At 41.4% G+C, this 26,596-nt stretch overlaps 1 protein-coding gene across 4 annotated transcripts in view; it reads right to left on the bottom strand.

The window, feature by feature from the left end:
* Positions 1-26,596, bottom strand: part of LOC120742265 (zinc finger protein 609-like) — a 76,200-nt gene that overhangs the window by 15,206 nt on the left and 34,398 nt on the right. For all 4 annotated transcript variants that reach the window (XM_040045496.1, XM_040045492.1, XM_040045493.1 and 1 more), the window contains exon 3: positions 7,228-7,453. In XM_040045496.1, the coding sequence (XP_039901430.1) occupies positions 7,228-7,453 (226 nt within the window). The remainder of the gene's footprint in view (positions 1-7,227; positions 7,454-26,596) is intronic.

A 26,596-nucleotide genomic window follows, 5' to 3' on the forward strand; every position in this document is an offset into this window, starting at 1 on the left:
AAGATGTCAATGTCATGTCTGTCTAAACACGGAAAGCCCTCGACATAACAACCCAAACAAATTTCCCTGTGGCAGAAAGCAAATTACACAAGGAGAACTTTCCATGCGTGATCATTTGTTTACACACACACACACACACACACACACACACACACACACACTTACAGATGAGCGTTTGTGTGGGCCAACAATCCCCCCCCCCCCCCCCCTTCTTTCCTTCACTGGATTTGTCTCGGGGGAAGAAACAAGACTGGCGTTCAAAGATCAAAAAAATACAACTTGCACTTTGAAACTGCAGTTCACTTGGGATTTGTTTTCAAAGGGAGGCTTGCTGTGTGGTGGAAGAAAAGGGTCTGAATTATGTGGAGCAAACATGGTTTCCTGCAATTCCCCCTCTTACTCCCCTCCCTCCCCCTGTCAACCTTAATAGGGTCACTCAGGATGGCAGAGTGAAATCCACATTAATGAGAGGAATTGACCTGTAATTTCACCACTCATTTCCTTTCAATGCTATTGAACAACAAACAGAACCCCGACTGAAGCGCCAAACTTTCCCGTTTGCTTTGTTTAGCTTGTGTGCTGCAATGGTGTCCACCATGCCCTAGCCCTGCCTTCAAACTCTCTTCCTCACCACTTAACACATTTCATTAGGCCTCAGTGGGGCCAAAATATCAGGTCCTCTGCTGCTGGTGAAATCTGCGAGGGCCACGGGTTCACTGGCTGACCCCTGCTTTGCCCCATCTCAACAGGAATCCAATGGGGTTAACGGCATTTTCACTGACTGACCTTGTCAAAATGCCTTTGTTATCTTTGAAAATGTAATGACTGGGTGCGATGTTATACGACTCCCCTCCCAAAACACCAAATTAAAGGGTTCTGTTTGTCTGAGTGTGTGAAAGGAATTTCAGTTTAAAAACCAGGCGATCCCTAAAAAAAATAAAAATAATACTTATGTGAACAATTACCAGCACTTGCAATTATCACCTTTTCAAACAGTTGGATACAAATATGTAGAACTTCAAAAAAAAAAAAGAAAAAAAAGAACATTCACCATTTTCTGTGCAGTAAAAGCACCATTTATCAAGGTTGCATGAAGACAAGAAAGTGAGAACAATGAGAGAAAATAATGCCAGTGTTCATTACGGAGAGAAGATAAAAGATAGCTGTGTGCTGCCGCGAGCAATAACTGTAACCTTGACAAATGAAGTGTTTGAGCATTCAAGTGTCGGGAGTGCATTTCCAACAGCCCGTTTTCATGGTGCGGCTCATAAAACGAAGCCGAGCTTGTCCATTTGTGTCAGTGTCAGAGCAAAATCTCCTAAGGCTGACCTTTGTATTAAATGCTGGGCAAACAGCAATTTGGGAACAACTGTAGGATTCATCTGAAACACTGAAACATACAAACTGACACATGTTTTGGGGGGGCCTACAGTACAATTTATCCATCCAGAATCCATCAATATTTAGGGGTGACTTGTCCAGTTTGGGACATACTGGGCTGTAGAGATGCCTGCCTTCTCTTGAATATAATGGAACTCAATGATGCTTGCCTTGTGGTGCTCAACACATCAAAAAAATAGAAGAGAAAAACAACTCAGCAGCTATGTCTCTCTGAAAAATCACCATCTCCCCAACCCTGTTGTGTGCAACTCCATGCGGGAAACATTTTCTCTTTACTGAACTGCATCTGCCAACCAAAAGAAACTGGAAGCTATAGCTAATATTACAACTCTCCCGAAGGGGACAGCATTAAGTTTGCATCTCGTCACAAGGTCACCGCCAGAAGCCTCTCCTTATGAAAAGATTCATGCTTTCTTCAACCGAGTGATCCAGTTTTTTAACTGTCCAGTATTTCTAAAGGCAACTAACAACTATTGCAATGCTTCATTGTGTAAGCACATCCTCAGCTGAATATTAATCTATAATCTTCACCAACAACCAGTGAACCAGCCTCTTTTCACTTTCCTGGCCTGTTTCACCCACAGTCCAGTGTGACATAATAAAAACAAATCCTAATGTGCTGTAACCAGACGTGACCATGAATACAATATGTAAATATAATCTGACCTCGGTACAGATCTGGGAGACCTTGGTCTCATTTCCATCCAGCTGTCCCAGTCTGACCTGCAATGACTACAACCATGCAACTGTAAACAGGAAGTTTAAACACTAAATAAAGGAGTTGGGACACTTCCTCATTCCTGAAATGCGAGAGGTCAGTGGCAGTCACAGTTGAACTGACCCTCTTACGTCTGCTATTTTGTCCATAACAAGCAAACACCATAAACACATTCATGTCAATTCTGTGCATCTCTACTATCCTCTGTGCAATAAGTTCCTGGCAAAGAAGAAACTGAACACTGTAAACTTTGCAGTCTTAAGCCCTGTTACAAGAAAAAGGGAGAGAAAAAAAAGTTGCTGACATTAAGCTGAGAAGAAAAAGTTACAGATGACTAGCGGTTCAGACGAGGCTACGTTTGATGATTTTATTTTAGATTTCAGAGAATTCAAGTGAGTCCTCTGAAAAGTTCAGCCTCCGGTTCGCGAGAGGTAAAAGTGAGAAGTCGCTCTCGACAGACAAGAATAACAGCCTGTGAGAAGGTCAATTCTCTCACAGCACTGAGAGGCAAGGGAGGATTGCATTAGTATGCTTTCCACACAGCTAGACATTATCAGACACATGCAGCAGGTTCTTCCTCCCTAAGAAGGGGGAAAAAAAACCAAGCAGCTATGCATGTTTACTCTTGCAGAGGGAGTAGATGAGCAGATCACAAACAAGCAAAGCTTGTAACAGCCAGAGGAAGGGAGAAAATTGACATCTTTACCAACTGCAGTTATTACTGGAAGTAATGTGTATGAAGACAATCCCAGCTTCCTTAAATGCCACCATTAAAAAACAGTCTCCCTTAAAACAACCCCTCTGGTGTTTTGCCTTAAAGGAGATGGTGTTGAGATTAAGAGACGGGCCTGCCAAAGGCGTGTTACTCAAGTTCTCCTTGATGTGTATATAGCAAACATGATATCTTATGACAGCCACTGGCGAAGCCTTCAATTCCTCCAGGCACACGATTTACGATTCAAGACGGTTTTAAGTGCTTAAAAAAAAATGCAGTTGTCAGCCAGTAAGAATAGGAGCCGTTACCAGCATCTCTCTCTTTAGAGATTTGGGTTCACACGTGGGCGCCATCTTGTTAACACCACCGGGGGACTAAATTAGCGACTAACAAGACGAGCCTGCTCCGTCAGACAATGACGAGCCATCGATGGCTAAAGTTCCCTGAGTGTTGTTTCAACAGCATATTTAGGAAAACTGGCAAATTCTTTAAATATGGGAGTGTTATTTTCTTTCCCTTTTTTCCCCTGGAAATTGGCCACTTCCACTACTGCACAGTGAACACTGATGAGGGTAAAGATTGGCTGGGTGGATTGGAAACTGAAGTGACTAAGGAACTGGCAAATGAAAATGTACTGCGTGGGGGCTGCAGAAAGAAAAATAAGTATCGTTTCTACACTTTTCTCTGAAAAGAGCCTTTAGTGCTAACAGAAGTTGGTCTTCTCTGATTGATTTTTCACTCCGTGTCCTTCTTGCTCATAGGCCTGGCAGACAGCTACAGGCCTCCTGACAACGTTCGCTCTCATTTCAAGGACAGCCTCTAAGGTGGGTTCACGGAGAGCGGCCACCGCTCGCCTTTGTAAAAACATTTCAATGAGGCCACTGACAGGTGTCTTCAAAGGAGCAAGGAAGCATAACTGGCAAGTTAACTATAGAGCCAAGTACTCCTTTCATACAATATTCCCCTTTTCAACTATCTGACAGGGTCGGAGAAATAAAGGAGAGGGGAAAAAGGCATCTCTCAAATGTTTATACAGAAATCTCCGTTTCACACTGACCTCCATTCCATGCAGATGCCAAACGGCTTTTAACTTCTGTGCTAAAGCCAATGCTCGCAATGCTGCAATCATGTGCGCTGCATAAATAATCCAAGAGACAAACATTTATCACAAGCAGCCTGCATTATTTCTCTATTAGGCAGCTCAAGAAGCTGTGGGACCAGCTTGGGGAATAGCCTGCTGTGTACTGGAGGGTTGGTGTGTTTGAATGCCACACTGGCACTGGCATGGAGCTGCGGTGTTTGGCCAAAGGGGCCCCCCTCTGTGTTCCCTCTGCCCTGGGGCAGGAGCCAAGGCGTTCTGGGCTGCGTTTCAAGAGCAATAAACTTCTCCAGCATTTTAGAGATGGCATTTGGAGGTATCAGCATGCTAAGCCTGGGAGGGGTTGGCCCATTGCTCTGCCGACACGACCCTGGGAGCTGCTACTGCCTCGTCTGCGCCGAGGGGATTTGTGTCAGTGCCGGGCCTTAAAATACCACGGCTCTGCGTGCCTGCCTTCCTCCTGTCTACACTTCACTCACCCCCAGACTGACAGCATGACACAGACTCACTTTATCACATATATTATCCATTTATTTTCATCCTGTGCCGGACTAAATGCAGTAAAGGGTGCTTTTTTTAAAGCCACAGTGGGTTACTTTGGTCACTTTGAAATCCAAGTTACATTAAGGCTTCCGTTTAGATCCAGTCATAATCCAGATCCGGCTACATCTGAGCTCACATTACGCTGGATGAAAAATTTACCCGGCCCTCATCAGCCAAGATTCTTGTCACTGCTGACCTAAAGGTGCAGCTCCTGTAATCACATTTTGTTGCTTGCTTCCTCCTCATCTGTTTCTTTCACTGGCACATGTTGACTTGGGTGAGGCACAGACAATTACTGGGAGCCTGTTGTTCATTTACTCCCACAAGGCAGAAAGGCGGAGGTGATGAAGCAGCTGTTGGATGGCATGCCAAATGAAATGCGCGCGCATGCATGCACACACACACGCAGCGCATGCCTAAACAGCTCTCTGTCATGCAGAGAAGTGTGTGTGTGTGTTGGGTGGGGGGAGACTGCTCAACTTCACTGCTAATCAGAATGCCTCTGCTACGTCTTTGGGGCCTCAGTTTTGTTGCCTCTTCCCTGGTACTCTGCCTGGATTCGCCTGATTCCCTCATTTGGTTCTCATTTGTTCGGCTGCCACACGGTGCAAGAAGTCCACGTTCTCTTAGGGGAAACGCAGCTGAACAGCAGTTTGATGTAAGCGGCATCTGGGTCTCTTTCATTTTAAAACTAGCCAGTGGGCTGTCGAGGGGGTGGAGGTGGCTCGTACCATTAAAATGATGTAGAAGCAACACGCGTCTTTGTGTTGTTTAATGTAGTGTGCACAGTACAATGGGGGATATTGAGAAATGTCTCATTGCAAGACCCAGCCCAGATTCACCCCTATTATCTCTGCTACACTGAAGGTTTACTGCATATCTGTCAATTTAACACCAAGCAAAGGTTCAGAAACGGCGTGCATTTCAGCCACAGCTCGCAGCTCTGTCTTAAAAACACACCAGCTGGGGCCGAGTCAGTCAGCGGTGAACAAGCTGCTGTGTCTTCAAAGAATGTAATACATTTCTAAAATACCAAAAAGAGTGCGCAAGAGACAACTACAGGGCCACTCTATTTTTATCAAACGCGTTGCTTTATCCTTTATATGATATTCACCTGATCTTCTACCTTTAAGTTTTTTTGTTTTCTTTTTTTAATTTAAAAAAAAAAATGGCTTCAAAGCAAAGGAAGTGGGTTGATGCCTCGAAAACCTGCTGGTGTCTACAGCTCTGATAGCCACAACAACCTGTGCGCTACACCTGCTGTCTGCCCAAACCGCCCTCCAACCGGCTACTCTCCACCACGCCGCTTTTAAAACCACTCAAAGCTCCCACCAACATCCTCCCCACTGAGCCAGATAGAGTAGAGTCAGAAGAAAACACAGATCCATCAGGCCAAACCACTACCTCTTTCAGCCAAAATAGCAGCTTTGAGAGAGCGGAGTGCAGGCAAAGGACAGGCTCGGTTGGGGAAAGGGAAGGGGGCAGGGCGTGCGCGCTCGAGAGAGGGAGGCTCAACCGCTCCGTGGGAGGCAGAGAATGAGGGAGCGCAAACATAGTACTGGTGCTGGCTCGGAGCCATGTTTGTGTCACTAACAGAAGTAGCCTTGTCCACCCCTCCCCCTCGCAGCCGCACCACCACCCCCACCCTGCCATAACCCCCTTGCCTTGCACTCGCTCTCTCTCAGTTTGCTTGGAAACAAGAGTCAAGGGGCGACTGGCTGGATGCTTGGTAACAGAAAAGAGCTGCAGTACAGAGCAAAAATCAAAAAAAAAAAAAAAAAGAGGAAAGAGAGGGGAGAAAAGCCACTCAATAGCAGGGACTGTGCTTTGGGAATGTTGATGAGGCAGGGACCTTTTTTTCCCTGTTTGGTTCCTCCAAGCGAACCAACAAACAGCTCTGTGGATATGTGGGCGATTTGTACTCAGCATGCCCGCAGAGAGACTGAGAGCAAGCTGCTTTGAAGATTAGGTGTTTGCATTATTTCACATCCACAAAAGGAAAAAAAATAAAGTGGGGGGTGGGGCGGGGGGGCAGTTCTTCAGAACCAGCAGAACCTGATGGTGTGATAGTGATACATCTTAAAATTAAATGAGCTGTATGAGGTTTTCGATCAAAGGGAGGAAAACTCAGAGCGTATAAGATTTCCCTCGGACTGCACTGCAGAAAAGGAGCCCACTATTTTCCCGAACTGGCAGGCTTGCGGAAAACAAAAAAAAGAAAAAGAAAGGAAAAAAGAAAAAGTGCTTTGTGTTTGAGGCATGTTGCTGCAGAACAGATATCTCTGTGCAACAAACTTCTGTCTGCGTACTAAGAAAAAAAGAAAAATACCCCCCCTCCCGAACAAAAACAAAGAAATCAAGGCCACCTAAGAACTGCCTGCCAACTACTATTCTTCTTGGCAATATTACGCAGCATGTGCGCTGGTAAAGCACGCATTAGTACCACCAACAACAACCATTTCCTGAGGCTGTCTGAGCATATCCAATTACATTTTAGGAGGCAAATATGTACAGTAATGACAGCAAGATGATTCTTTTTTAAATGACAGAAGATTCACTAAAGCTTTGAAAAACCAATAGCTCTTTGATGTTAATATGCAAACACATAGCTGCTCTGGCTTTGTAAATAAAAGGAAGAAAGAAAACCTGTCCCATATGTTTTTACCTATTTTCTTTAACTCCACAATCCACAGCTTATTTGTTTTAAAGGGAAGAGATTTACAAAACAGCACGTTAAACTGCTCCACTTACCGTCTTCAGTTTCCTGCCACACTATGCCTTCAAGATTGACACTGGTTCCAGGCTCACAGGGCCCCAAGCACTCCGGTTCGGTAGACAGGGCCACGTCTGATGTGTTCACCGCCACCGAGCGTGTGCGCACCATTATCTGCTCGCATGGTGAGGCAATCTCACTGTTGCCTACTGTGGCCAGGAGGTGGAGGGGGGGTGGAGCTGGCGTGGAGACAGGAGATTCCATCTGTGAAGGAAGAAGTGGAGGTTCAGAGAAATAGAAACACACTTCAGAACCACTCTCTAAACAGATACGGGCCAGATGTTGAGTCTCAGACCAGCGGATGCCACAATGAGAGGAAGTGAACAAAGCGCTGAATGCATCGAGGACATTCTGGTATTTCAGTGGACTTTAAAAGCTAGCTTCGTTACAGAAAGCGTGATGCAGCAGTTAGCAATGCACTGCTGTGTTTTTCCTCGCTTCAGTGGTGATTAGCAGGCAGGGAAGGCAGAAGTGGAAATCTGAAAAGGACCGTATTTGTTATACGAGGTCGGCCAAACAATCCCTCCCCGAGCTTTCCTCCCTCGCACACTGCGAAGCGACGCTCGTGACACCAAATCATCTCGCAGACTGATCACTCATTAATTTCCTCAATTAAAGAGCTAGTTGTGGCAAAGGAGTGGGCTGCTCGGGGTCAGTAATTGATTCCACCTGTTCTGACACTCTGTGACAGCAATGAAGAGACAGTGGGCCGACACGGAGAAGGAAAATGAAAAGGACAGCAAGGGAGGGAGCCGATGAGAACATCTGAGGGGAAGAGAGAACTGCAGGCTGAAAAATGTGTAGGTGGGAAAGAGGCACAGAGGAAGAGTGATGGTGATTTAAGGGCCGGAGTGACACCAAGCTTAGTGCTCTTTATTCAAGGCAGTCGACATTAAAGCGCTCCAAATCATTAGCACTGAACTGCAGGAGGAATGCCACGCCGCAGCCAGCACCGCACATTTATTAATTGGGCATAAACCACTCAGTGCTTGGGAATATGCTGCCAATGCTGGATCCTATTAGACTTAGAAGACAAAACAACAATTGACACGTTGGATTATAAGCCTGTACACCCTTTAAATAATTGTTCTAATCTACTTACTGCTCCGAGCTGAAAACGATGTAAGAGAACTACAACAAGTCGGTGCTGCAGATGGTGAAGTTACCGCTTACATCTTAGGGATGTCCGTCCACCATTTTATCTGAGAATGAAACAGCTGAAGTGTTGGGAAACTAAACTCTACTAAAGGGACGAGCACAAAACCAACATTTATCGTTTCCAGATGATGAATCCTACTTTAGTGTCATTTTTCAAACAAGTACCTGCAACAGTAATGACATGAGCCACATCGATGCTTTTTATCCAGTTACATTTGCTGCTGATATTACCATGGTACCACGCAAATGTTGCATTTGTTCAAATCGAATATTACCGTGCTAAACAGTGTTCACCACGGTAAACAATATAATGCCTTCTCAACACTGATCATGCTCTGAATGCTGTTCAAAGCACCACTTTACTTAGGTAGAGCTTTTCACAGCCAGCAATGCTTCATGAAATGAGGGGGTTACATCCAAAACCACCATGATGCTCAATTACTGCAAATGCCGGTATGTTTTTCTGCTTTTTTGCATTTTGGGCTATCACAGTTGAACTGCTTTTATAACTTGCCTCACAAAAAACACTGAAAAATCTGTGCCAAACATGAATTAAAACCATTAGCATTTTCATTTCCCCATGTCTCTGTGCCTTTAAGGGGGACTTTTAAAATATAAACTAGGGCTGGACAATTAATAGAAAATGAACCAACATTCAGAGCCTCTAATTGATGGAATCTTGCTGGCTTTGTTTTTAAACTCTATTAATATTCGCCCCATTATATACTATCCCCTTTAAAACATACTACAAAGAGTTGTCTCGTGACTCTTTCCCATTCAGTCCGCGACACGGAAACATCATTGAATGAAAGTCAAACATTGAGCCAGTTGGAACAACTCCAGCCGTTTGTGCCAAATAAAAAAAAGCTGTGTCTGTTGTTTGGATACATTTTTGGCATCAATAAAGACAACATTAAACAGAAAGCAGAAAGCTGTGCTAAAAATTGCTTTAGTGACCGAAGGTAATACCACCACCTGGAGTGCATCATATTAGCTAAAAAGTATCCTAGCATTTGCAGTTGAGTATACAGTACAAACATAGTGAACTATGAGGACTATGATGCATGTGTAACAATAACTGTTTATTAATTGAAATCGAGGTAAAACATTCTATTAATCGTGATTTTGATTTGAGGACTATCGCCCAGCCCTAATGCACACTATGAATTATTCTGTGTGAAGTGCATCAATCACAGAATAAAGACCCGCGCTCTGTTGTGAATCGAGTGCTTTAAAAGCCAAACATTAGTCTTCAATGAAATCTAATATTAGCTCAAGACATGTCATCATAGAAGCTTTATATTTCATGGTTTAGTGAAATCAGCGTGGATAGTCCATTTCTCCCAGTGCTCAGAGGAAGAGCAAATTAATGAGTGCAGAGAGCGACAGACTCTCAGGGCTAACGACATAGTAATCACTGTGTGTCAGTTTCTGATGCATGATGTGGCCAAGCTGCAGGCCAACTGAGACAATGAGACAGGACAGGTAATCACCCAAGCTGTCACCGCACGCTGTTCTCAGGCCTTATGGAGACGCACAGGGCTGCAGACAAGACCGCACAATAAACCCTCCCTCAGAGTGACAGCAAACGGTGAAAGGTGATAAACAGGTTCATGCACGGCCTACTTTAAATGGACTCAACTCTCAAACTGCTCCTAAACTGTGTCCACAATTTAGGAGCTGACATCTTGGATACATTTCTGGCTAAAGCTAGTCGACCACATTATGGTCTGGCAATAACCGGCTTATCGCAATGAAACTACTATGAGGTCCACATAATTAAAACCTGCAGTAAAAATGACTGATAAAACAGTTCGTGGGACATGTGCTTTAATCAGCCACTTCATTATTAATTATTTACTCATACAGATTGACCCACCTTTGCTATATTGCATACAAGTCCTGCAAACCATTATTCTGGAATAGAAATGTCCAATTAATCCTTTTCAATTTAACAAGTAATAATGATTGTAGCCTTCTTCTCTTCATATTTTTCTACATATTTGAAAACAACATTATTTTAGCTAAAACGACGTGCATTTGTGCATGTGTTGAGTTATAGGAGGCTAATGAAAGGCTCTAGTAATGAATTATGGAAAACGCAGGTTGAGTGTCACAGCAGAGTGGGGTTCAAGGATTCCCCTGGTTTCTAGGAGTATCAGAAGCCTTTTAATCATTGTACCTCTCTAATTATTTGTATGAAGAACACTGACTGCTGGTGATTCCCAGAACAATTATAATTTCCATTAATGAACTTGAATTCCACAGTCTCGTGCTATATTTTCAGATTAAGTAAAACCTTGCTGAGATGAGTTTTGGCTTCATTTTTTTCTGTTACCAAGCAGGGGGAGGGAAAGTATTTCATTTCAACTGTCAGAAACATACAGCAGGTGATGAGCCAGTCCGTAATGCAACTATATAATAATAATAATAAAAAAAAAAAACATTTACTAGGTAACTGTATTTTTCTTTTTAAACAAAAAAAAAAAGCAGAATCACAGTGGAAACTGGAGCAGTTTTGAAAGTGCATGAATATAATTCTCCACTTCCAGGTTCTGTCTATGGATGAGTGAACAAAAGTACTTTCTCTCTGAGGCTGGAGAATGCAAAACCACACACTGAAATGCCCTGTGTCCAGCCTTTTAAAAAACCCCACATGCAACCGAACTACATAACTTGCCAGATTACAAGGCTCTACCCGACTCTCAGCCAATGCTAAATTCTATGATTTCTTCCCTCCTTGCTAGACTTCACAGAAGGATTTGGAAATCTCTCCTAAAAAAACCACAACGCTCAAGTGTCACGCAAACCTTTTCTTAACTCAAACCTTGTGCCAGCTCTACAAGAAAGCCAAAACTGGCAATAATAATGTTTAACTCGCTGGCAAAAATCCCCAAAATCCAGGACTGCTCTTGTGCATATTTCAAGAGTGCTGACTTAAGGGGAACTCTGCCTGGATTTCCAGTGTTCACACAATAAATCAGCTGTGGCAGATGGATGCTTGCTGCACTTTTAACTGGACACATTTAACTTCAGCTTTAACTTGTTTATTAGAGTTGGGATTAAAAAAACTGAGCACTGAGCTTGGGCGGCGATTATTAAAAGGATTACACTGCAGTATTATAGTGACTAAGTTGTCTTGGCTATAATCAGTGATGAGGCACACACACACACACACACACACACACACACACACACACACACACACAGTTGACTATTATAACTGTAGACACTTGAGTGCAAGTAAAACAGCTACAACCCCCGACTGTGAGATCCTTTAAAATGCCCCAGTGACAGTAACGTTAAAGTTGCTACAAGGACAGCCTGTATTTTCATTTTAACTTATGATCACTGACAGCAGCCAGTGAGAAAGAATCTGATCAGCTCCGGTGGGAGATACGGGCCGATGGGTAACTTTCTCTTTTAACATTTCCTTTAAAAGGTCAATAAAGCTGTCATGTTGCAGCTGCTGTCATTAACATGCTTTTTTCCCCATTCTGTTAGGCAGTTTGCTAAAATGAGGGTCACAGACACTGCTGATGCACACGGGAATGAATAAATGGCAGCAGATCGTAACAGCGGACCAAGCTAAATATGATATACAGTCAGCTGGGAGAAGACGTAGGAAGGATTTTACAGATTGCAGGCTGTTGTGTATAAAAAAAAGACATCTTCAAATGCATACACTTTAGCTAATTGTCAATATACTCAATCAATATAAGCCTAGTCAAATGTCTCTTTGTACACACAAAAACATCTGTTAATGGTTTTTTGCCATTACTGTCCCACTTGTACAAGCAGGTCACAGAGAATCATGTGTGCAACAACAGTTCAATGTGCTTGACAGCTAAATCACACAATTTACTTCGTTGGGGATTTTTCTTCCTAAGTGTCTGCGAGAAAACACAAGCAGCGTAACCCTCGTTAGAAGCAGGGTCTTTGAGTCAGGCGAGATTGTGAATACTGAATCATGTGGACTGATGGCAGGAGTGGGTTATCGTATCCCTCTTTAAAAAAAACAAAACAAAAAACCTTTATAAAAGCTTTATGAGTAGGTACTGCACACAACAAAAGAAAGAGGAAAGAAATGCAAGCAGATTGTGTTAGTGGGAGGTTGATTAACATTGACAGAAATGTAGATGGTTTTTAAAAAAAAAAAAAAAATTACATAATTCTTAGAAATAAGCAGTAAACATACAGTCAGCTGACATATCTTGTTAGTAATTAACTGTTTTTACACAAATCAGCAACCTGAAATCATTAGTAGAATTTTAAAGTTTAAAAAAAAAAAAAAGGAAGTGGTCAATTTTATTACCACGTACTGTAGTTATTTAGGAAAAATTCACTTATGTTCAGTATATTACAGTAGATAGTATGTCAGCTAGCTTAACCATGACTTAGTGAAGTAGATATTACTTTCTGTTCATGCTGGAAGAGGGAAACAAACTCCCTAGTGTCTCTCATTCTCTGTCCTAACATTAGCAGCAGTGCTTCAGAAGAAGTGAAAGCCGCACTGCTGCAATTTTGTTTATGCCAGCTGGCCTGTGTTACACCAACCCAAGGAGACCGCTGTGCGAAAAGTGAAGGCGGGAGAAAAATACTGATATGGTAATACACAGCATCACCTCCTCTTGTGATACCTGATTGGTACACTGGTGACAAATCTCATTATTTTATTAATGGTCAAGGGCCCCCCGCGGCCCACCTCCCCAACTTTACCAATCAGAATCACTACTTTATGACTCTTTGTAATGATATTTTTACCAAATGAATGAGGGCAAAGTCAAATTAAGTTAACTGACCTGGAGTGGGAAATTGGCGAACCACACAGACAGTGGGGGAGAGCAGAGAGCTAATTAATTTAAATGACACGTTATTAAAATTGAGAATAATGATAATACACAAACGCTGACATCTCGAAGCACAGACTAAATACACAAGACGTTCTTTTTGCCTTTTGGGACTTTCCCCCCTCTTCTTCACTTCTAGCAGATATCATGATGTATCCTAGCAACATATTGAGTTTTGAACTGGTATAACATGATAGCATCATTACTGGGGTATCATTTTAGAAACTTGAATTATTCTCTGAAAGTGGAAAGTAGTAAGCGAGATAACCTGTGCATAGTTACAAATGCTGTTGGCGAATACGTTGAGACCTAAAGCCACCAACAGTGACTGATGTATATAACCCCCAAGAATTTCCAGCCTACTAAAGCAGTAGAAATAAAACATCATTTTCGACATCAAAAGAAAGGGAGAGAAAAAAATCTGTCTTGAAAGAAGAACATGTAAGTCTTTCTGACAATGAACCATTAAGTAAAAAAGAAGGAGTCTTTGCTGACTTCTCAGCTTGGCAAAGTTAAGTGAGCCGGCTTCAACTATGTAATTCTTTTTGACTCCAGGGGCAAAGCCTGTCAACATCTTTGGTGAGTTACTGAGGTCGAAGGCCAGTCGAGATTACGCTCCTCCACTGGGACATGTAATCTGCGCAGCATTGTCGAATCGAAACATAATGAATTTAAGAACAGCAGCATTTAAATTCTAACCAATCAAGACGACGGGAATACGAAGTCTAATGATCAGCAAGCATACCGTCGCTGGGCGGCTTTTAGAGAGCAAGTTGCATTACTGAGATCATTGAAGTAACATGGCTATCGGCATTAAGCCACAATTGAAAACAAATCCTCAAGCCTCATCTAATTAGATTACTAAATTGTTCAAAAACAGCCAGGGGACACACATACCAACAAAAGAAAAAGACACATAAAATGACTGGATTCCCTTTCAAGTCTTGAAGGTCTATCCAATTGTTTTCAAACACTGCACACTGGACTAATTCCTTTTCTAAAACCACACTGTCATTCTCTTTGAAGCTCAGATGAATCGCAGAAACTGAGAGAGAAAACACAAACAGGAACACCTGACATCTATTGTAGACCACCAGCTGGCAAAAGCCACTCAGTTTCTAGGCAACTCTTCTCAGTTTTAGCTGCTAATTGCGCTTTCAGGAAAAACTAACCACGCATAAATAATACAGAGAGGAAACAAAGCTGCGATGAAGTCGGTCACCCATGACCTACAAGCTCTTTGGCGCTATAATGAGTGAGCCAGGAACTCAGTCTAAACAGTTATTGTCTGACAAAGATGCCATTTGCCATATGACTCCTTAACATTACAGCCCTGCACCTTGCACAGAAGTGACATCATTTTTTTTTAAATATACAGCACACTAGAGGAATGAAGCTGGACTTCATTTGTTTTCAGCTTAGAAGCCTAAAAAGAAAACAGACTCCTTTTTCCAAACATTTTATTTGTAAACGTCTCAAAGAAAATGTGATTCGAGGTCCGATCCAAGCAAGCCCAGATTTTAACACTTAATATTACGGCTCGTTTTTTATGATGCAACGCTGCCACATTTGGGAACTGTTAAAGACGAGTCATAAACATGAAAAATGTCTTTAAAGGCACCAGCTTCATATGCAGCACTGAGTCGACTTTCATCTCAAAGCCCTCGTCCACAGCTGTGAAATACAGCTCAGCTATTAGAATGACATGTAATGCTTTCGCATTTGTGTAAATTTCAGTGGTAATCAAATTTAACATCTTTTCAGTGTGACAAATTATAGCTGTATGCTGCAAATCAGAGCTACTATTTTACCAAGGCCTTTGATTATACTGAAACAAAAAGGCATGCAAAGCTTTGTCAGAGAGAAACCTCTTGTGAGAGCATGAGAGGCTTACCTGTGGAGACATCTGCACTCACTGATGAAAGGACAACATACATTAGTCAGGAGACTGTTCCCATTGCTACCAGCTACATGACGGGAAGTAAAAGTGATATAAAAAGACAGAAGGCACATAGGGACCGCAGGGTAGAGGACTGAGCCAGGATAAGTAGAGCTTACCAATTTGCTCACTTATGAAGCAGTGGCCTAATTTGTTCAGAAAAGCAAAGTCACACAGAGGAAAAAGTCTTATCCATTTAACACGGTGATCAGCTGCCGTATAACACCACAGGGTTGTGGCTCCTTACTTCTTTAGTACAAGCTATCTTGAAGACTGTGTTATGTTGACTAGCCAAATGCTATCCGATTGTCTAAACAGGCAGAAAATATAAAAACATATATAATAACTGATCTGTTGATCATGTGGTCTAAATATGTCGAGTCTACATTAAAGCCTTGGGTCATGCTTTGGACAACAATTTAGGATAACAAGCGGAAATTAAAATGAGGAGCCACCTTTTAAGGATCTAACGATTGTCCAACTGCACTGTAATGAGGACACAATCTTTTTGTCTGAACTGTTACATCCCTGTGGGGGAATCATTTGTACCCATTTAGTTCAGAGATTTCTCAGGCGGGCCAGATGCTTAGTTGATTGAATGGCTAACATCCTCTTGTCTTGGTTCAGCTTGACCTTGTCAACCTAATTCCTTCGTCTCTTCTCTGGTTCAGCTAGCTGCATTGAGCCTAGGTCTGGTATTGTTTGTTAGAGGACGGGGTGGGGGTTGGGTTATGTGCATAAGTGGGGTGGGCTGTTGGGTATGAGGAATGAAAGCCCTCATGTAGAGGCAGGGTAACCTGAATATCCCTTTATGTTTACTACAGCCAAATGTTTTGAATGCCTTTGGGCCGGGTATAATGCAACTATTGTCCACTATACAACAAAAACTATTCTCTTTGTTAGGCTGGTTGTTTTATAAGATCATCTGTGGTTTCTAAATCAGTCGTTTGTGGCTAGATTATGAGTAACACTTAATAACTCAACTTATTGAGGATATTAATGTTGTTGTATCCTCTACAAAGTGGAAAGCTCCTTGAGGCAAATAAATGATATGTGATATTAGGCTATCCTAGTAAATGGAAGTTGTTTTAAGCTCTCTGTAGTGCCGCATACTGTGCCAGCATGAATTCTAACAAGCGTTTTATTCTTTGATCCACCTGTTATTTCCCGTTTCTGTTAACAGTTGATTAAATGAGTAACTCTACTGCTATTCATTTCTGTTGCAACACTGTAAATATGTGGGCAGATTAAAACTATCATCTCTTTTTCCTTTTTCTCTTTTCCCATCCCCCTCGTTCAGACCATAGGTCAATTGACAACAACAGTATCTATTACAAAAATAAGCCACATTCTTGTCAAGGTCATCCACTTGCGCCCGACAGCGAGAGAAGCTGTGCTGGGAGCAGAAATCCAGATAAGCTAAGCTGAGCCTACGAGGATTTCTCTCTCACCAACCCTCTCCATAGTCATAAATCTTATCTCACAGCAAAGGGAAACCTGACAACAAACTGAGAGGCTGTCATCAACAGCTCAGCCACCGAGATTCCCACCCAAATACCAATGAGTCAGCCTTTGGCCAAACACAAGCTTGTGAGATCAGCCCAGAAAGGAAAAAAAAAAAGGAAAAAAAGAAAGAGAAGCTAGCAACCTGTGCAGTGTACTTGTAATATAATGTTTACAACTCAGCACAATGTTGAAAGCTGTGACCAAAACTCTAGCTTTGGGTACTTACTATCCTGCTTTCAAATGCTCAAATGCAGCATGCATTAGGCTGAGCAAAAATAAATGCTCCTAGACATACAATCCAGTTAAGCAGCAAAAGGCATACTACTAGTTCCACATATTATACAAGGAAAACAAGTTGTTATTCAGGCTGTGAGATTTCCCCAGAGCCCCTAACCTCAAACTATTTATAGATGTTCTGTTAGTCTCTGTTTCCCTTGTGTTGATGCTTTGCTGTGGGTGGTGCCTTCTCCAAACACTAGAAAGACAATCCTAAGCCACACATCAATAACTACACTTTACAGTTAAAAAAAAAAAGAGAGAAGAAAAACAATAGGGGATATGCTAAATTGCTTTCCATTATCTTATGCTACTTATACTGACAAACAAAAACAATTGAAGATTACACTTGGTACACCGCAGACCTGTCATAAAGAAAGTTACAATACGAGGTGATACATTAGGCTGAATTTTGCAATATTCTACACAAATACTCAAGATAGCTACACAGCAGTCAGTAGAGAACCTTTGGGAGCTTATCAACACGCTCCTAAAATCCATTGGCTCTCTAAAAAAAAAAAAAATACAGTGCCTTAATACACCTTTGGGATAGAGAGCTCAGCTAAAAAAAAAGTAGATAATAAAGGTGTAAAAGGTCAAGGGCATACTGTAGGAGTAGAAAGAATCTGTACACCAGAAGGAGTGTTTTGTGCTCTGCTTGGCAAAGAGTGCTCAAACTGCACTCGTGCTGCTACTTTAAGAAGGGCTTGCTACTCTGATTGACCTCTAATGCTTGCTGCCCCATTGAACCATGTCTATCTTAATGGACGATGATGTGCACTGTAACCGAGTGCCAATAGTTCCTGCACCACAGCCTCAGAACCCTATAGACTTCTGCACCTTAATACACCTTAGGGACAATGACTGTTATAGCTCGCATCACACAACATTTCGGCACTGGGGAGAGGGGGAAATTGCTGAAAATGCAGGCGAGTGGAAGAGGATAGCAGGGGAGGTTACCCTGACTGTTTATTATCACAGCACGTCTGTGAGCTGTTTTGATATTTATAGTATGGAAAAGCCTTTGGTATTATCTAGAGAGTTAAGTGAGAAACCTTTTCAGGAATTAAACACCAAATGAAATCTTCTTTAGCAAATCATTCTGAAAGCTGTCTGAAAAGGTTTAAAGCTACTCAGTAGATGCCCTATAACATTACAACAAAAGCAGACTGACCCCTCGAATGTTTCTAAGACACTTAACAACATGTGGCAATGTGTCAGCACAATACAGTAAAGCTTTTGCACTGCGGTTGCTTGTAGGGAATCTCTAAACAAATTATATCTCTGTGCCCTTCAGATCATTAAAAGCACTAATAAAGTCAGTCCCTGGTGATGGCCAGAGAGCACGAGTAAAGTGAAACCCACTATATCGCACCAAATCTCCCCTCTCGGCCAGCCGCTTAGCAGAGGTCTGCTACTCTCAGCCATCAGAGTTTGATGACCTTGTTAGTTTGAGTGCCTAATCTGCTAATGCCCTGATAAAAATAAACAGTCAGTGCAATCATTGTAGTCCTCCCCTCCACCCTCCCTCCGCCCTGTCTGCAGCTGCTGTCCATAAACACAGATGATACCTCCATCTTTATTTATCCTGAGGACTTGCTCTCATACTGACAATCTTAAGAGGCGGAGGCGTGAGTTAAATACCTTTTAACACAGTGTGACTTATATACTCCATGTATCTGTGCACGTTCCTTCCTGTTAATCTGGTAGCACCTGAATGCGTTGGCTTCAACCTACAAATAACCACCCTCGTCACTTTTCTGGAAAAGTTGCTACGGTAACTTTACATACAGATTTATGCATCACTTTCAACATGTAGTCTGAACTGCATGAAGCATAGCTAAGATACGGCTGCGCACGTCTCTTTACAAGTTGCTCAACTCACTACAAGATGATTGTTTTGAAGAACTGCAAGGATATTCTAAAGATAAAGAAGGCACCACTCCCCAGTTAATTCTGACTAAAGCTGAACTTAATAGATAAAGTCTGGGATGTGATGCACCCTGTGTCGGAAAAGGGTTTGGATTCTAATCTAAATGAGTAATTTAATAAAAATCAGAAAACTTTACTTTTTCCTACATATGTCAGCCAAAGGACACCAGGCAAAGTGCTATTTTTTATGTTATATTTGGCCTTTATAAGCTTTTCAAGTATTTCTAATGTAGTTTGAATCTTTGATGCTTAATATTTCATGGTCAACACTAGAGAGATGAGATCGAAATTAATAATTAAACAAAAGTACATATTTAAAATTCTTCAAAAAAACCTCCACTGACGAGTCACTGATGGTTTTTCCATGCTGACTTTGGACCTCGTCAAAGAACAGTAAAACTCTGCAGCCAACAACTGTAGAACTAATACACTGTATATACACTGGTCTGCAAAATGACATGGATACACTGAGGTAACAGATTTGGAATTCATCTAAATTAGACCATGAAACACTCCAGCTCATGTAATCTAATGGTCATGCACAGCTTGCACAAAGTCAGTCAATTCAGACATTATATTTTTTGGTATATTAAAAGCCACATTCAGCACAAAACAAACTCCCAGGACTTTTACAAAAAAAATGTAACTACTAAAAAAAGAACATTAATTGTGAAAGACAACATAAATAACTGGATTTAACATCAAAATCTCTCACTCTTCAAGGATACATGAGGCTAATGGACAGGACTGAATGTAATTAGACTTCCAGATGGACAGAGATGCCCCATTTACAAAACATAATTGAATGTGCGAGTCAAGGACTATACAACTCCCCAGCCTCCACAACAATCAGGAGCTCATTTCCATATTAACTTTACCTTTATTGATCCGATCACACATTCTCTTTTCTTGCACCAACAAACTTAAACCTTTTAAGGACCTTTTAAGATTGTGCGGTGTAGAAGAAATGCACTTAGAATTGTTTAACTGTCGTACAAATTGTGCTTATTTAGACAGCTGTCCATTTGGTGCCATGGAAAAATATGGAGTAGAATAATAATACATTTTTAACACAAGAAGCCCTGAATGGCTCACGAACTCTGTGTCTCAATAAAGCACCATTTGATAAATGGAGAAACCAGCTAAATGTCTTTCTGGCTTGATTTATGGCATCCTAATATGCAACAAGGAGGACTACAGATGAGGTCAAAAAATACCCCATGTATAAAGAGATTTTACATTTAATCATTGTTTTATTAGAAGTGAAACAACTGACACTGAAAACAACATTAATTATAAAAAAGGATCACCCACACAGATGGATCATCGCCTAAATCTGTAGCTTGATTAGCTTTCTAATAACTTGCAGCTCATTAACAAAGCTGTCATAAGACTGTTTTTTCCCCCAGCAGGCTGGTGTTTTCACTTTTAAAAACTTACTGTACAGTAGCTGTTCAGCATCAAACAGAAGACAGAAAGCTACAGGTAGAAACCAGCTGGTGGATATAGTGGAGCATTTAGCAGCTAAGGAACCAGGAATTTCCCACAGGATTTGGTAGAAACCAAAAACAGACCAAAAAGAAAAAGGTTGCTGTTCTTGTATTCACCAGGTAAACAGAAATGCTTAAGATGTATGAAATTTGCAATGGTTTGCCAATGTGCTCACCAAATCCTCTAAGAAGAAACACAAAAAGGAGCAGGATAGTTGAGAGCACTGTGCCACAGCACAAATACGTCAAAAGAAGCTGTAAGATGATATAAACATGGCTTCCCAGAATGCATTGAAACTGGTATAGTGGAAAAGCGATGGCTCCATTGCATTTAGATCCCTATTAATATAGGATCTTGTGAGATCTACAAATTAACAACACATCTTTACTGTGACCTGTTTTCAAGTGACAAGCAAAGTCTATGTTTTCCTCCTCAAATGTTTCCTCCTCAAATGGTGCAACGCTAATCTAAAAGGAAGCTGTTTGCAAGAAATACAATGTGACTTGATCGATCAAGTATTCAGTGAATCTCAACGATGCAACATTTCATCACGCAGCTCAGTTGTGTAAAAAGTACAGTTTAGTAGTCTGCATGTGCACATATCTGATTAACTGCCAAATGACACAGCATTTCATTGCTGAAAAATGGTTGCACCAGATTAAAGTTGTATTTTGCCTGATGACATTACATTTGTTGTTACATGGTGGAACCGCCATGGTTTCCAGCAAAACAAATAAAGGTTTCGAGCACGCAGGGCAGTTGTGGAGGCTGCATGTTTTCCCTTGCGTCCGACTGCGTTTTTTCCAGGTGGTTCTTGTTTCCTCCTTGTCCACACACATTCCTTTTTTGTGTTTTGGGGACAATAAAATGCCTTTCTGTATAAATGAGTGTGCTGACCCCGGGCAGAATAAGGCTTTCCTGTGTATCAGCCAATGGTAAGATTCCTAAAAGTTCATTGTTTATGGTGGATGAATTATTTCCAGACGTACCGCGCCACCAGTATCACAGTCTTACCTGTGACTCAAGTATAAATATATTATATGAATGAAACAGACTGCTAACCAAACAGATGTGGAATAAGGACGGGAGAAGAGCACGGCAAGATAGGATGAACAACGTTTTGACAGGGGACCCTTTCTCTTCCTACAAAAGATAATGCAATTCTTCTGTATTCAAGGACACTGATGCAGTCTCTAGTGAGCATATCAGCATTCATAAGAGGACTCTGCTGTGGCAGGGGTGACTTTGATGCATGTGGTACTCTTGTTTAAGGAAAGGAAACAGCATGAGAAAATCAAACCATCATACACTGGAGACTATAAAAGCCACTGGCACACAGCCAGTCGTTGGAGAGAGGCATAACCAGAGGACAACCTACATTTATCACTGATGGCATTTAAGGTTTTTAATATAGTAAATCATGGACATTCAAGTAATTTATAAGACAAAGGTTGCCGAAGTCTGGAATGCAGGTGCACAAAATTGAGAAGACTTTCTGGAGAAAGAATGCGAATGCAAGAGTAAACTTGCAGAAAATATTAAAAAGGTACAAAGTGCCAAATGTAATATTTATTTAAACTTCAGTCTATAAATTCTTTTTAAATAGTCCCCCATCCAGTAAAGCCAGACTTTGTCACTATAACTCTTGTATAACACTAAATATTCCCTGAGGTGAACATGTACTTTTGGAGTCACTTGTAACTTACAGCTGCTTTTAAATGGTTACAACTTTATTAGAACTTTTAAAATATATATATATATATATACTATATGGTGTTATTTTAATGGCCTTGCCCCTTCCTCTGGCCCTTGTCAAAGAGCTTCTGCCAGCTACATAAATTTAAAATGTCACACAAACAGTGACTGACAATTTGATGCCAAAGTCAAATAGTTACATGCCATCAAGGTTGGATGGACTTGGCAGCAAAGCAAGACTACAGTTAGGGCAGGAGAACAGTACAACCCAGCCGTGTTTGCACAATTAATGCACATATAGTTTGTTTGTTTATGCCTCTCTCTTAAAGAGCATTAGGCCAGGGTGAGGATTTAAGAGCTTTAGAGGTGACATAGATTAAGTTGTTGGCGTGAGACCCAGGTCAGTGAGCCACAAGATACTTTACCTCATATTTAAATCTTCATGTGTTCAACACTGACATCGTACTCCTTTTGTTGCTGAACAAAAATATACTCTTCAAATTTGCTAGAACATAACGACGACTCCTGAATCAACTATACTGACAGTCTTATTTCTCCGTACAACTGAGTCTTCTACACCTATAAAGACAAGTACATGTATTTCCAGATTCTGGGAATTTTTCACTAACAGCTAGTAACACTGAAACATTACATCATTAGTTTAGTATTTTAAAACAATGCTAAATATAAACCAGTTCCAAAATCATTTCAATATGTATGGTGCAAGGAATCTGTTAACCCCTAAATGTTTGACATTGGTCCTAAAGGACGGACGTGTTCTCCCTTTAATTTCTATCAGCAGTATAATCCCCTTTTGAAACCCTTTTTAGGGTGAATTAGAAAGGCCCAGTATTCAAAGAGATGAGTGTAGAGAAGGGGGCGGGAATAATCACAAGGGCCTAGCTGTCTGTGTGGATTAGAATGGGAAAGAAAATCCTTTCATCTCAGATCTGTACTTCCAAGCTTGGAAGCATGCACGCACGCACACTCGCACGCACAACGCACCAAACCTCCAAAGTATACTTCTCGCAGATGAAATCAAAAGACTTCTATACTGATATACAAGAAGCTGTTATTTTAACAGACCATATTCAATTATGCTTAAAATGGGCATGACAGTCACTGGATTAGAGAAAGGCTCGTATAAAAGCTTTGCTCTCGAGGCTGACCTCTCCGTTTGCCTCTCAGGCACGACGGAGCACAGAGGAGGGCAAGCACACGATCTGACTGGCTTCTCCGATTTCTCATGCTGAAATGTCAACTGCTGCTCTATTTTGGGCAGATAGCCTTTTGACATCCAGCAAAATGTAAGGAGACGGATAAACCAGGAGAAGCTCCTCAGTGAGAAAACAATCCAACGCCCCCAAACAACATCATCTGACAGATAGGAAAATGGATTAGCCATTATGTGTATTTGCTCACTTGTCTACCTCTGCGAGGGTTTATAACAGAATGTAAAACGACAAGCCTACGTGAGCGCAACCGGAGTTGACACTAAGAGGAGAGACTGTAACGACATAAATATCTTACACACCCAAACATAAACATTTAGTCCAATGGCGTGTGTCTTGTGTCAGTGCGATAAAAAATGGCTTATTCTGACCAGAGCTGGACAGAAACAGAGTTTGAGACAATAATGCTTTATGAACAAATCGTATTAATGGCTTTATGGGGTTTATTGACAGAAATAACTGAGAATACTTCTGCGTCGCTAAATAAGACTCTGAAGAAACTGCACCCCAAAACTTAAACAGTACAAGCATGCCATACCAATCGTGCATACTTGTTTTCCCAAAAGGTTATTCAACCAGTCGAGTGGTATTTTTAGGACAATTACAGATAATCACACAGTCAGTATGGAGAGCTGTGTTATGAGTCTGACTTGTCTAAACAGTAGCGAGCTTTAATATGTAAAAATAAATAAATTCCGACTGTCTCTTCTTTCCAAATCACTTTTAATATGGGAAGAAATTACACTACTTTCTGGGTCGAGTGTATCTTCCTGACTGTGCTAGTTACTCTGTAACAGCTGGCTGTTGGTTTATGTAGTCTAACAGAAGAAGATAACCCAAAAAGAAAGGGAGCGAGGCATCATATTGTGATGATTTTAAAACACAGCAACATCAGTCTATTCAAATGGATCGCTGCATACTTAATTCATCTCAACTAGAACCCGACTAATATCTTAGCAGGGCTTATATAACAGCCAATATTAGCCAATCTATTGATAATAGCATTTATGACTGTCTTTCAAGCACTTTCTGAGTATTTATGTTGCAACAACAAGCTGATCCACGCAGAGTGTAAAACAGGTCATCTGCAACTTGTTGTGACAATAAAACAATATTACTTTTAAACCTCACTGTCATGTTATCTTAGTAAGGACTCATAGATTACATATACATATATATATATATATATATATATATATATATATATATATATATATATATATATATATATATATATATATATATATATAATAAATAAAATGTCAGGGAAACATGTTTATATTTTATGTGTTAGCCAATACACTGAACTTTTAAAATCACTAAATATCAGTATCTGTCTTATAAATCCTATATCGGTCAGAGTCGATATAAAAATCGATAAACCCTCATAAACGTTAGATTTTTCTGGATCTCATGTGTAACCACAATGTGCTATTAAACGTCTTGCTTTCGGAAAAAGTGGTTAAGTGAAAAGTTAACGGTTGCATGGGCAATCTGAACTTCTGAGACATGGCAACAAGGGGATGATGCAATGTGGTGAAGAATTTCACAGCAGAAAACGTGAACCCCCTGCACTCGTTTCGTTTAACAAACTGCCTGCAAACAATCCCTTTAAGAGAGTAAAGGGGAGGGGGAGGGGGGGTGGCAAGAAGCAAGTAATCCTCTCTATAAACACTCCTGCTCAAACATTGCCTTGCTGTTAACTTCCTCTTTGTCACACTAAAAACGTTCCACAAGCAGCTAATCTCCTGTACTACTTTCTCATCAAATGTGCTTCATGGTCAAACCTGTTTCGCTATTGATAATCATTTTAACGAGCTTCACCAAATATGAGGGGCGGACGACAATAGAACAATGACTTGAAGGTGAAAATTCTTTTCACGTGGTCAAAACAATAGAGGCTGCAGAGAAACAAAGCCTTCTGAAACAAATGAGAAATCCCCAAACACAGTCTGCAAACTCTTCCACAAACACAGCGAGTCGGTACAAACTTGCGAGCCACCTTTTTCCTCATTGGGAGAAAATTCCTGTCGAGGGAAGATGGGGCGGCGGTGGTGGGGGAGCCACGTCTGCTCCTCCCCACTGTGTGGGTTTTGTTCTGCTAATCAGACCACATGCCTCAAGGATTCAGGAATCCGAGAACTCTCAGCCAGTTCCTCTCATTCCACATACAGCCGCAGCAGCCTGTGACAAAGTATTCAGTGAGCTGTGGAGTTAAAGACTCTATCCATTCATAACACCGTTCAGCCCCCCCTCCCTCCCCCCTCTGCTAATCTCAGGCAGTTCTTCAACCCCACCACCACCAACGCCTCCTCCTCTTACCCCTCATATGCCCTCTTCACCACAGCAGAGCCCTTTTTTTATCCGTCTACATACTGCACGCTTGGGTCTGAATAGGTTCATGGTTTATTATTAGACCATGGCACCACAGCTCACCCCTCGACATTTTAATAGAGAAACCCAGAACTGAGTATACATCGAGTCGGTGCAATGAAACTTTTTGCCTCCTCTTTGCCTGCTTGTATTCCCCCCAATTCTTATTTTGGTTTATTTCCTCTCTGTTCTCCCCTCCTGGGCTCTCTCTTGCTACTCACGCATTGAGAGGCGAAATGAGGCACGCTGGAAATTTGCAGGCCGACAATGGAAGACAGCTGCTCTTGCTGCATAAGTCTTTCATGAGCTGAATTAGTTGTACAAGCCTTAGCTACCCATCCCCCCCTCCCCCAACACACACACACACACATACATACGCACACACACACGCTTCCCTCACAGCAAGCTGATCCAGACACAGCACAACACACCTCTTAGAAAGCTTAGGGAAGAAAAAGACAGGGAAAGAAGAGACAAAGCGTGGTAGGGGCTTTGTTTGACACATCTGTGATTGCTTTTTGCTGAAGTACTCCTCACATGTTTCATCTCCCTGTGGCAAACATTCACATTAATTCTTAATGAAGTTTTTAAGGTTGTGCTGCACTGTGTCAGAGAGAAAGAGTTCTCTTTTTAAACAAACAAAATAAAAAAACAAACAAACAGAACCTTTTTTTTCCCCCAATTAACCTGATGCTAAATACATTTACCCAAACTAAAGCTCTTTTCGCCTGCACACACTGTAACAATCTCCTGGTCAGAAATGTACAGAAAGTACATTTTTGTCTATCCAGACTATCCACTGCTCCCTGCACTTGTATACCTTTCCATAATTCCTTTGGGACAGGTATCTATAAATCTCCTGGTTCAACACGACCATACAAATGATCCAAACAGA

The sequence above is a fragment of the Simochromis diagramma genome, unplaced genomic scaffold (genome assembly GCF_900408965.1).
Source record: "Simochromis diagramma unplaced genomic scaffold, fSimDia1.1 OVJJ01000079.1, whole genome shotgun sequence".
NCBI lineage: Eukaryota > Metazoa > Chordata > Actinopteri > Cichliformes > Cichlidae > Simochromis > Simochromis diagramma.